The sequence below is a fragment of the Eleutherodactylus coqui genome, chromosome 5, assembly GCF_035609145.1.
Source record: "Eleutherodactylus coqui strain aEleCoq1 chromosome 5, aEleCoq1.hap1, whole genome shotgun sequence".
Classification (NCBI taxonomy): domain Eukaryota; kingdom Metazoa; phylum Chordata; class Amphibia; order Anura; family Eleutherodactylidae; genus Eleutherodactylus; species Eleutherodactylus coqui.
The window spans coordinates 82,321,597-82,334,784 of NC_089841.1; the positions used below are offsets into that span (position 1 = coordinate 82,321,597).

The following is a 13,188-nucleotide window of genomic DNA, read 5'->3' on the forward strand; positions in this document are numbered from 1 at the left end:
ACTCTATGGATTTACTAAGGCACTTTCCTGACGTAAAAACGGTCACAAATTTTGGTACATGCCATTTTTGCACACTTTATGAAAAGTGTGAAAAAACAGAAAAATAGAGTGGGCGGGGCTTTGTGGAGGGCATGTCTACTCGCGGCACAACCGATTTACTATGGTCTACGTCAGAAACTGGTGTAAATTCTAGCACAGATCTACACCAGTTCATAGCAGACAGATTTGCTGTCTTGCCGCACAGTCAAGAGATGTGTGTCTTAATCCAAAATATGCTGGAGTTAAATTTGTTAAGACATGTATGAAAGGCCAAGCAAACTCCACCCTATCTCTACTGCAGGTGATTTGGACTCCATATTAGAAAAACAGTCCCGACCTGTATTAAAAAGATATACGAAGAAATTAATTGCTGCCGAATGTTCGCAGAAGAACGACAGGGTGATAAAAAAGGTAAGGTAGGACACACACCAAGAGCCAGGTAGTGTACCAATTTCCTGCTTTCACCTAGTTTTAGATCATTTTCTATGGACTTTGAGGACAGTTCTCAGAGCAAACCGGCTGCCTAGTAGTCTAACCGACTTCTTAAGCCTTTAGTAGTTTGACCAACGCTAAAATACCATCTCTACGCTGATGACACCCAACTATACACCTCCTTTCGTGAGATCTCTGGACCATTCCTCCAAAATATCACAGACTGTCTGTCCGCTGTCTCTAACACGATGTCCTCCCTTTTTCTCAAACTAAACCTCTCTAAAACTGACCTCCTTGTCTTTCCACCTTCTAACCGACCTCCCCTCAACATCTCCATTCCAGTGTCCGGCACCATCATAACCCCCAGGCGGCATGCCCGATGCCTTGGGGTCACACTGGACTCTGACCTCTCCTTTGCCGCCCATATCCAATCTCTGGCCCAAACATGCCACATGCACCTCAGAAATATTGCTAAAATACGTCCGTTCCTAACCACGGACACGCTAAAGACGCTCGTGGTTGCCCTCATCCATTCCCGGCTTGACTACTGCAACTCGCTACTCATTGGCCTCCCCCGCACTAGACTCGCTCCGCTCCAATCCATACTAAATGCAGCAGCTAGACTCATTTTTCTATCCAGTCGTTATTCAGACGCCTCTGCATTATGCCAGTCGCTGCATTGGCTGCCCATCCACTGCAGAACTAAATTTAAACTCCTCTACCTCACTCACAAAGCTCTGCATGGCGCTCCGCCACCGTACATCTCCTCCCTACTGTTAGTACACCACCCAGCGCGCTCACTCCGATCGGCTAACACACTCAGACTAAACACCCCTCTAATACGAACCTCTCATGCTCGCCTACAGGACTTCACCAGAGCAGCAACAATCCTCTGGAACGCTCTACCCCAAGGCATCCGGACAATTCCCAATGGACGAAATTTCAGACATGCCTTAAAAACGCACCTCTTCAGGGAAGCATACCAAATCTCCTGACCTAGTCCCCCGCCCCTCCCTATGGTGCCCCACCCTGTTTGCCTTCTAATAAATGATCTGTACATGAAATTTTCTATTGCCTGTGTTCCCCAACCCCTGCACCTCCTGTACCACCCCAACCCATTTGTGTCTAACCCAATGTACCTCACATTGTAATTGTTGCAATTGTTGTATTGTTTTGCATTTATCCATGCCTGAAAGCGCTGCGGAATAAGTTGGCGCTATACAAATAAAGATTATTATTATAAAATGTATATGATCTACCTCTCTGACTTTAGAGGGGTATTGCTAACACAGACATTTCCATCTACCAACAGGACACCCTTGGGACCCGTACCCATGTCTAAAGAGGGATTCACGGTCGTCAATCCGACCTGGTGTGCCGACTACAACTTCCCGACCGAGAATGAATGAAGAGTTCTCTGTGCTAGTACAAGGGTCTGCCTATTCCTTTCTATACAGGGACAGTCGAGCGTGCATCAGACATTTATGCACACACCTATTACACATTTATGGCATATTATGTGGATACGTCATAAAAGTCGGTGAAGTGAATACCAATTGAACCTAAGCCTGAAAAACCATGCACATAACATAGTTTTGCCTACTGATCTTCTCAGGTGGATGGCTATAGATATTAGATGTATATAGGTCAAATCCACTGATATCTGTGAATCCGGACCATCACCTAACGGGTATGAACCGCCCAACCCCTCCCTTAACATTCATGTGTATGGGGAGGTCAGGCGAGGCAGCTAGCAGCAGAACAAGCGTTCAGCAGACAGACATCTAATCTATATAGCCATCTTAAAACCTTTTACTCGGTGAAGGATTTTCTAAATATCCAGAAGGGTCATCAAGGGTTAAAATTTTACACACAATAAATTAGCATTTTAAAACTAATCTATTTTATAGTTTCTTCGCTTTTTTGTGCTTCCTTCTCATTGCTGGCTTTTTATGTCAATTAAAAGAGGATATGAGAAAAACTATCCTGAAAGCCCAAGGCCGGGAGATGCAGAATTCACCTGTACAGACTGCTATTATCCTCAAAGTCTTCTCTGCCCCATCTGCCCTTCACATCCTCAATGACGTGGTTCTTCAGGAACTTCTTTAGCAGCTGGATCGTTTGACTGCGAGTTACTTCTGGCCCAAAGTTTTGGTTACACTGGAGCAGTTCATGTAACCAGTCCACGGCTTCTGTCGCAGTGAAGCATCGCTCGTAGGTTTTAAAGTGCACACGATGCTTCTTCTGGGTCATTCCAGAGCGGAAAAGCTCAATAGTTTCATTCCACTGAAAAAAATGACAGGAAACAGGAGAAGACTCAAATCTTGTATTCAGTGCAGCAATAACCAGCAAAACGAATACATCAACATTGGGAATTCCGAACCTATAACCACTTGGACACCTTGCACAAAATAATTAGTCATTAAGAAAGCACTCTGGGAATGTTCAGCGTTTATAGAGTTCAGTGATTGATAGAGGGCGGTCCTATCAGTGACTGACAGCTACCCCTGTATGTACAGTCATACACAGCTGTCAATCACTGGTAGCTCCGCCCACTGGACTGTTCCGCTCAGAATGTGCAGAGATTCAGGCCATCTCCCAGGGCTCCTTCATATCTTTCTCTGGCTCCGTCCAAGAAAGGCGGACTGATATTGCATGTGTATTTTTCACACGCACACGTGAAAAAAAAAAAGATTAAATAATCGCATTTTCCTCCAGTACCTTTACTAGTAAAACCACATCGTAGTGCGAGTGTGATTTTTTTGCCTCCCATGAGAAATAATGAGCGATATTGTCCAAAAACATGACAGGTTGTAATGTGTCCGTCTCGCAGCATTACGGCAAGAGGGGGGGGAAAAACGCACATGTAAATAGACCCACTGCAAATAATGGGTTATATTTCCATGAGTTTTGTATGACCTACAATACACAAAACTCATATGAGAAAATCAGCCGTGTAAATACGGCCTTAGATTTGCTCCTTTTGATGGCCATTACACGGCCCATTGCAAGTTCCGTCAGATTCTTGGTCGCGTCGCGCACGGACACCCTGTTCACGAGCTGTGCAAGACACTGTACATTGCAATTCCTATCATGAAAACAAAGGTTTGGTATGGTGTTAGCCGGTAGAGCAAAATGTGATTGTTCCCAGCAAGAGAAGCCAAGTAATCTTGTACATATACCTTTTAATCGGAGAAACGGAAAAAACTGAAAGCGAGGATGAGGTCTCATCGCCATACAATTAATCACAGAAAGAGAAAAATGTGATTGTTCTCAGCAAGAGAAACACGGTACCAGATCTTTGTTTTCATTATCACAGAAAGAGAGAATTGTCTGTGGCCGAGCACTTCTCTAACCATGGACATGACATAGGAGATATGAGAGTTTTGATATTGAAGGGTGGTTTCAAGTCACAAAACCACAGAAGAATTTGGGAAAATAAATTTATAACAACTTTTGACACGCTGAATACTGGGTTAAATGGTTCCCCAGGATTTATGCGTGAATGGGAAGTGTGAGACATTTATTGCACAGATAAGACTGCTGGCCTGGTGAAAACCCTCCAACAGTAATTCAGGGACCATAAAACTTTCACTCCGTTATCAGTGCCTAGACAAAAAAGTTTGTTTGCTGTTGCGGTATTACTTTTAAGCGCGAACCAATCACATCCATATCTGTGCCTTGTCATAAGTATGTATGTTATAAGTGTGTATAAATATTCATGCCTCTTCAGATCTATTCCATTTTAGCCTGACGAAGAACCCGAGAGATTCGCAAGCTCGCAGTAATATCGTGTATTTTTGTTAGCCATTAAAAGGTATCATATCTACAAGATTACGTGGTTTCTCTTGCTGGGAACAATCACATTTTGCAATTCCTATTCTCACTTAAGCTATTGGTGCAAGAAAAAAAAAAAAAAAAAGGCCCATGTAAATTAACCCACTGAAAACAATGGATTAGTACAACGCGTGAATTCAGTGTCTCAAGACTGCAGCGAACTCCTGCGTTATGTTTAGCCGTGTAAATATAAGAGAAGAGGAAACCTAAAATCCCTCCCTGTAAAACTCAGCTGGGCCAAGAACACCAAATACTGCTCTGCAGATTAGTTTCGGTAACAGGCTGTTTTGTCACCTGTGTCCATTGTTCAATTGTTAATCAACAGAGTGTGAAAGTGACCCCTGCAGTCACCACACCGCATGCAACAGGAACGATCACTACTCCTCCACCATCTCTGGACTGCTGTAAACATTACCATCACATTTCAGGACTGTAACCTTCCCTGGGGGACCACCACAGGTTATACTCAGCATCTAGACCAGACCAGAGAGGACTCTGACCAGTCACATACATTGTTTATTACCAGAGAATGTCAGGTCATATAGGGATCCCTCTAGCCCCGCCCCCTCTCTTGGCCAGAGGGGAATCACTATGAGAACCCTCTCTAGCCCTGATCTGGGGGAATCCCTCTAGCCATGCCCCTATCTTTCCAAATATGGGAAGATCTCTAGGAGATCCCCTGTAGTTCTGCCCCTCTCTCCCCTCGCTATAGGGGATTCCTTCATCCTCGCAGGGATGTGAGGCTGTTTTCTTTTGAAACCGCCTCGTATCCAGGGGTTTTCAGAAGGACTGCAAGGGAGATATGGTGCCATGAATCACGGCCTGATATCGCCCTCGAAAAGTGCAGAAGCTCTAAGAGCGGAACAAGACATGCCATGAGCCTTTTTATATGTGGACCATCAGTCTGTGTGAAAAACGTCCATGCGTATAGCCTCACAGACAGCCCGAAAATACTCTATAATGTGCTGTATACTGCAGGCAAGCCATATGAAATGGTCTTATATGAGTGTATAGTGTGGGTGTTATATCATAGATCTGTCCAACATAAACCCACTATAAAGCCTACATAATCATGCTACAGTGTAAACAGCCTTTGCTTGGAAAGTAACCGTCACACTAATGAAATTCTAAAATATAGTTAGTACTATCAATGTATAAACAGAGAACGCAGAAGACGGAACTGTCTGCAAGGAATGATGATGATGATGGTTAGCACCCGGCTTGTATACATGGGCTGTCAGAGGAACATATATTGCTAGTGGCAAGGGTCACCTGGTGTGCCAGAAAGATAAGAACAGGAAGTCATCAATTACATGTCACACTCCACTACATGTGCCCTGCGGTAGGTATACAATCCCTACACTAGTAGTGTATATAACACAAACTCTTTATTTAAAGGGATTTTCCGCCTTTATCTAAATGAAGCTTAAATCACAGCAGAAATGAAGGGTTCTACAACTTTTATACCTAATGAGAGCCTCGCGATTCTGGTTTCCACGAGCTAGTGGTGTCATCAGCAGCTCGTTCACACTTGGACAACCTGTTTAGACAGCCAAATCATCGCTGGGAAAGGTTCGGTGTTTCACATTCTGAGCTTATCGTTCACTTTTGTTAGTTTTATCGATTTTTTGGAACAAGAACACTGCTCAACAGTTTTTGCATCTGGTATGCGATATATCAATTCTTATGGATTTTTGGCTGTAGAATCCGAATTTCCATTTAGAAATGATGTATCACGTAAGGTTTTTATGTAATTTAGATTTTTTCAATTTTTTTTACAAAAGGTTTTTGAGTTTGTGCTCATTTTCTGGTGATTTATTTATATTAAATTCAACCAGTGACTAAGCTAAACTCTTTATCTGAATGTAATACGCAGTGGAAGAAGTTCTAAAAATGGTCACTAGATGACAGAACAATATAGTTGAGCAGGAAGGTTACCGACATGAGCCTCTCTGTACTGCTGTTTAGTGTTTGTTGTAATCTGCTTAAAGCACTTCTCATTCTTACCTCAGCATACCAGTATTTTTTGAGTTTTATTCACAAATACATTACCAGAAAAACATCATTGAGTTCTGAGTGGGGTTTTTTTGTATTTAACCCTTTGCAGTCCAATTTTGGATTCAGGGTTTCACAGGGATCTTTCTCTTTCTGCCAATTCACAATGGTGCCATCTGCTGGCTAGAGCCAGTCCTGCGGTGTGGGACATGCTGGAGTGCCCCCAGACATTGAAGCTGTGCAGCCTTCAATCAGAATGTCTTCAGACGTCAGACAGTGGATTGGAAAGGGTTAAAACTAGACAATATTTTGCAATACTGTATTATTTTCTATGTAAGGCTGCCTGTCCACGGGCGGGAGCCGCCGCCGGGGAGCAGGATCCAGATGACAGATCTCTGCGGTGAGCCTATCTAACAAACAGACTCACTGTGGAGAATCGCAGCATGCTGCGACTTGCTGCCCGTGAGTGGAGAATCCCTATGGTGATCCGCTTGTGGACAGCAGGGCTGTCTCTTTTCCATAGCAACGCTATGAAAAACGTGCACTGCTTTCCCCGCGGCCGGATTATCCCCACGGGGATTATTAATGCAAAAACGCCCCTTGGACAGACAGCCTAATAGTGCTATGTATCTCAGAAATGTGACATGATAGATAGAATCTGATTCATCCACTGAATTCAGCACCTCAAAATTAGTTACATTAACCTGTTTACAAACCAGATACAGAAAAAAATTTTGGGATTTGTTGACCAGTGTAATCATTCTGTCTAAACACAACTTAATTTCTCACTTTTCTCAAGATCTTTCTTGATCACTAGATTGCATCGTGGATACAACAGTATACAGCGTACAGAAGCTTTCACAGCGCGGTATCTTGGTGACTTGGTGATGCAGCATTTCTATGACAAGAAGGTTTCTCAGTAGTTTTTGGGTGTGACCTATAAGCGTTTCCATCACTCTTGATTAGAGATGAGCGAGCGTACTCGGAAAAGCACTACTCGCTCGAGTAATTGGCTTTATCCGAGTATCGCTGTGCTCGGGTCTGAAGATTCGGGTGCCGGCACGGAGCGGGGAGCTGCAGGGGAGAGCGGGGAGGAACGGAGGGGAGATCTTTCTCTCCCTCTCTCCCGCCCGCTCTCCCCTGCTCCCCGCTGCGACTCACCTGTCAGCCGCAGCGGCACCCGAATCTTCAGGGACGAGCACAGCGATACTCGGATAAAGCAAATTACTCGAGCGAGTAGTGCTTTTCCGAGTACGCTCGCTCATCTCTACTCTTGATACATGAACGAGGCTTTACTCTACTAAAGTAGCTGATGGTAGGACAAAGACGTGTACATTCCTCTATACAATAGATGAAATACTAGAACCGTGCCTGAACTTGTAACAAGAGAAGTGGCAGATGACATACAACCAGATCCTGTGACTAAGAGGAAATGGCCAAACCACTACTGGTACAGAGCCAACAACCGGGAAGTGTCCAGCAGCATGATAGTTTCTGCACATACACAAAAGGAAATCCCTGTGTATGACCGTATACGCAGCTCACCCCGAACCGCCACTACTTACAGTACAGATGCCCCCGTCAGTCTGAAGGAATGGACATTGAGTGTTCTCTTAAGGCCCCCATACAAGGGCTGATAATCTGCCTGCGTTGATGACCACTGACTGACAACGAACATGTCAATCAGCGCTCGTTCCCTCCATGTACACGGGCAGATTATATGGGGACGGCCCATCGCTAACATAGTTGCTTGTCCCCATACAGCTGTCACTGATTGGCTCCCTTTTCCACGAGACGTGCAACCAGACAGCAAGCATTCTCATGTCCAACTAAATGAAACGACCAGCCTTTCAGGAGAACTTGGGTTCATAGGAATGTGTAGGCCCAATGACTGGCCCATGTAAAAGGAGCTTTACAGCTCCCCAATTAGGATGTGTGTCTGGACACACACATACATTAAAAGGGGTTGTCCAAGTTGTACCATCTTCCCGACTGAGTAACATAACAAATCCTCCTCCGCTCACCTCTCTTCGCTCCCACGACAATTGATCACTGAGCTCTGCAATTGGCTGCAGCCGCTGTTACATCCCGTTAACAGGGCCGGAGAGCAGCTGTAGGGATCAAAGTGGGGGACCGAGCACTGTCACAAGACACAGCAGAATCGGGCAGAGGTGGGTATATGCCGATTTGTTACGTTACTTAATGAGCAAAGGTTTGTACTGAGATGCTACAAGTCGGACAACTCCTTAAAGGGGTTGTCTCGCGAAAGCAAGTGGGGTTATACACTTCTGTATGGCCATATTAATGCACTTTGTAATATACATCGTGCATTAAATATGAGCCATACAGAAGTTATTCACTTACCTGCTCCGTTGCTAGCGTCCCAGTTGCCATGGTTCCGTCTAACTTCGGTGTCTTCTTGCTTTTTTAGACGCGCTTGCGCAGATGGATCTTCTCCCTTCGGCTGGTCTTGGAAGCATCGGCGTTTCGGCTCCGCCCCCTTGTACGCATCATCGCGTAGCTCCGCCCCATGACGTGTGCCGGTTCCAGCCTCCTGATTGGCTGGAATCGGCACGTGACGGGGGCGGAGCTACGCGAAGAAAGAAAGAAAAAAAAGAAGAAGAAAAAAAATGAACATGCCGCGCTCCTGCTGGCTTTGCCGCAGCGGAATCGCCGTCCTGTGTGGACAAGATTTCTGAGAAATCTCGTCCACATGGCCGGCTAATCTCAGGATTAGCGGCCGCAGGTGGATTTGCCGCGGCGAAATTCCGGACGGAATGTCCGCGGTAAATCCGCCCAGTGTGAACCTAGCTTAGGAAGTCCTACTGTTTCCCCTAAAATAACCCCAAACTCCATTAAAAAAAAATAAAAAATACATCACCTAACAGGTGCTCTCTGCTCCGCCACACTTCTCCTCCTGAAGCAGTCTTCAGCCAGTGCTTCCTGGAAAGGGGGTTCATAAATCCCTCCTCCTGGAAGCGCTGGCTCTGATTGGTTCCCGAACTCGGCGGCTCAGCCAATCAATGCAGCGCTCGATGAACACAGCCATTCAATCCGTGTGAAGAGGCCTAAGACTTTCTACAAGTGTCCTGCTGCATCAGGTTGCACTGACAGTCAGATGCGATGCTGCAGTGCGCCTCTTGCCTTATTCCATGGGGATCTGACTGCAGATTAGTTGACACGCAGCAGATTTAATATCCGGCCTTGGGGCGCTCTCACATGAGCATATTATCCCCCTGCGTAATACATGGTACCAATCTTTACATTACATTCAATTGTGCCTCCCACACACAGTGCGCGACATGCGTGCGCACGCCAGGATAGCGTATGGGGATTGCAAAGCATTGCGTACCGCTGCACGCTCCCACATGGGAGATACACTCGCTACCCGCAGGAAAAATAAAGCTCGTGTCAGGCTGCCTTCACATGTGCAAGAAAAACGCACGTTTTTTGAGCGATGCGAGAATGAGTGAAAACGCAGAATTACGTAACCCATGTTCTTCAATGGTTTCCTTCACATCTGCGATGTTTTCACTTATTCGATGTTTTAAATCATGAAAACCCGATCTTTCGTCGTTTTTTTTTTTTTTTTTAATCGCATCGCAATGCATGAACTTGCGATTTTCGTGCGATGTGTTTTTAACATTAGAAACGCCTATCGTCTATTGCAATAAAAAATTTAAAAAAATTACAAGCGGCAGCCATGTTTTTGGAAGAAAAAGCATTAGTGGCGCTCAGACATCACATGAGCAAAATTGCGATATTGTCGCGATTTTCTTGAGGCAATTTCGCAATCAAGTGAGGCTTTTTCTTCCAAAAACCATGCCCACTGTTTGCATTTTTCTTGCAATAGACAATAGGAGTTTCTAATGTTAAAAACGTATCGCACGAAAATCACAAGTTTGTGCTTTGCGATAAAACAAAGGAAAACGTGGACAATTAAAAAAAAAAGTAAAAACGCACCGCCACTTAGCCATGACGCAGATACCCGCAGCCCATGAGCAATATAATTAGGTATGGGTATACCCATAGAGCACAGAGCACAATGGCCTATAGGGCACAGATATCTGCGGTACAATAGAACATCCTGCATTCCGTTTTCCGCGAGTAGATTCCACAATTCCAACCGCTAATGTGAGCGGAACTGCGAACTTCAATACATTTGATTGATTTGCGCATTATCGCGGATCAATCGCCTGCAGAATCCGCAATTACTATCCGGCCTAGGGGACTATTCCGGTGGAGTGGTTAATGTCGCCATCTTTGCGCACTTTTGATATTTTTTTTACATTCACTTGTAGCAAAACTGCACACAAGTTTTGGTTTTCGCACCATCCGAATACTCTTTCGCAGCGGCTGGGACAAGAAGTGGTATAAAAACGTAGAGGGCAGATATAGGACTCCTTCAAGGAGCCGCACGTCACTTTATAAGGAAATTACGCTTATTCTAGACGCCCGCGGTACACGATGTCACCCCCCAGAGTGACCTAATGAATGCACTTACAAGGTGGGCACCTCAAGATGACCACCAGGTAGTCCAAGATGTGGTCATGTGACTTTCTTGTGCAGCCCTGGCATACATGTATCATGACTGGCAGCAGTGGGCACAGAGCACCAATGTGGAAATCCCTGGAGCTGGGGTTATGGACTCTATAAATGACTACAGACCCCCCCCCCCCGATATATATACATGACTAGTGACGTCATAGCACTGCGAACAGACATTCCTATGCACCTCTGACCGTCCATCTACAAGTATTACAGCAGCGCAGGGTCTCACCAGCTTGGTGGCCCTGTACGGGCCCGGCCCGATGATGCGGTGCTCCATGTCCCCAGCCGCCGCTCCCCGGTGTCGCTCGGTCTCCTAGAGACGGGCAGCAGTTTGAATCTTGTACCTGAGAGACGGCGGCCGCCTATTGGCTGCAGCGCCACCACGTGACATGTGTGAGGCGGCGGAGGTGGCTGTGCCGGGACTTCCTCCTCCTTCTCTCACTTGTTGCATGTGCTGTGTGAGGGGGCCGAGGGGCGGCGCTCATGAGCAGTGCGTTATCACTAAGGGGCAGTTCACAGCAAACCATTTATCATTTGGTCAGGCCGGCTTCACGTATACGCAGAAAATAGAATCCATTGATTTCAATAGGTTCATTTGCACTTCGGTATTTTGCGCATACATAGCGCAAACTGAACAATTAGTGAATGAACCAACAACGATTTTTATGTTGCATGAAATAAACGAAAATTGAGCGATTTATTGTTCGACGTCTGACCGTTGCTGCGTTCGCACTGTACGATTCGTTCATTTTCGCTGCTGTTTTTTGAACACCCTCTAGATCGGAACGTGGTGGGGTTTCATGTAACAATTCTGCGTTCTGTTACCCGTAGGCGACGGTTCATATGGACTCAGTAGGGCGAAAATGTCCGACTGTTTACCGCTCTGCAGTGATATAAGGCAGGAGCGGGCGGGTCACCCCAGAAAGGAGTTCGCCCACTAAAAACATATGTGGCAAACGTCTGATCACGGGGGCCAACCAATGGGAATGCATGGGATCACGAAAAATACCACCAGGTGAAGGGAGTAACGGTGCACATGCAAGGGTCTAACCTAAAGGGTTAAATTGTTGCAAGGATGATGGACTATGAGATGCGCCAAAATATGCACCAAAGGAAGGTGCCGCAGAACTGAGCATGTTTAGTGGCCTGTGATTGGCTGATGTCTGGCATATAAAGGGCAACTATCTGTGTAGGGCCATATTCACACGGCGATATTCTTGCACGAGTTCTGTCCGTGTCCAACATGGGGGAAAAAAATTATGTATACATACACATTTTTTGTCAAAAAACTCAATGTTTTGTCAATGGAACTTTCTAATGTTAAAAACGCATCGCAGGTTTGTGCTTGGCGTTTTTTGTGCGATGCGTTTTTAATAATAGAAAGTCCCATTGACAATCGCGTTAAAAAAACGCAAGTGTGTGGGAGCCCTAAGGCCCAATGTCCACGTGCCCACACGGATTCCACTGCTGAATCCCACAGCGGAACCCAGCCGTGCCCACAGACATTGAGAAAGAAAAAGGTTTTCTTACCTCTCAGGCTCCAGCGTGGATCTCTTCTGCGCCAGTCGGATCTTCTTTCTGCAGCACGGCGGATGCGTCCAGACGTGCCAGCGACATGCCGGACACATGCGCAATGCTTTTATTTTTTTAATGTCCTCTGCGGATCCGCGGCACAGCCACAATGACAGCTGTGGCCGTGCCGCGGATATGACAGCTTCCATTGACTTCAATGAAAGCCGTCCCGCAGGATCCACAGACAAAAATAGAGCATGCTGCGATTTCTTCCTGCGCGTGCGATCCACACACATAAATCCTGTGGAAATCTCATGGAATGACCGCACGGAAAAACAGCGGGCTTTCCACAGCAGTTTCAGCGGGCCTTGGCCGCAACGGCTTCTCCGCAGTGTGTGGATGAGATCTTTCCAAATCTCGTCCACTTTGCTGCTTCATCCCAGAATAAAACTTGCTGGCGGAATTTCCGTGCAGAAAGACTGTACGGAAATTCCGCTGCCATTCCACCCCGTGGGAACCCAGGCATACAGAGTCAACTGTGGAGCTGTAAATGCAGCTGTGGCCACAACCTGGCCAAATCCGCCCATTGCCAACAGCTCTACAAACACATCTCTTTTGGGCCGCCTTCACACTGGCGAGAAAATCATGCAAGAATTGTACGTTGTGAGATGCACAAAACTCGCATACAAAAATAAACATGATCGATGTTTTCCCACAAGACGTGATGCTATGCAGGAAACAAATCCCGGCATGTTTTATCTTGTGGGTGCTCTCGCATCGCAGCACCCATTGTTTGCAATGAGGCCGACGGCAGCATCGCAC

General features: G+C 46.0%; 1 protein-coding gene across 1 annotated transcript in view; it reads right to left on the reverse strand.

Annotated features, from left to right (window-relative positions):
* Nucleotides 1-11,184, reverse strand: part of DEPDC1B (DEP domain containing 1B) — a 31,166-nt gene extending 19,982 nt beyond the window's left edge. Inside the window, exons 1-2 of the mRNA XM_066601865.1 lie at nt 11,084-11,184; nt 2,492-2,757 (exon numbers count right to left, since the gene is read on the reverse strand). Coding sequence (XP_066457962.1) covers nt 2,492-2,757; nt 11,084-11,131 — 314 coding nt within the window. The 5' untranslated portion in view covers nt 11,132-11,184. The remainder of the gene's footprint in view (nt 1-2,491; nt 2,758-11,083) is intronic.
* Nucleotides 11,185-13,188: the final 2,004 nt, after the last annotated feature.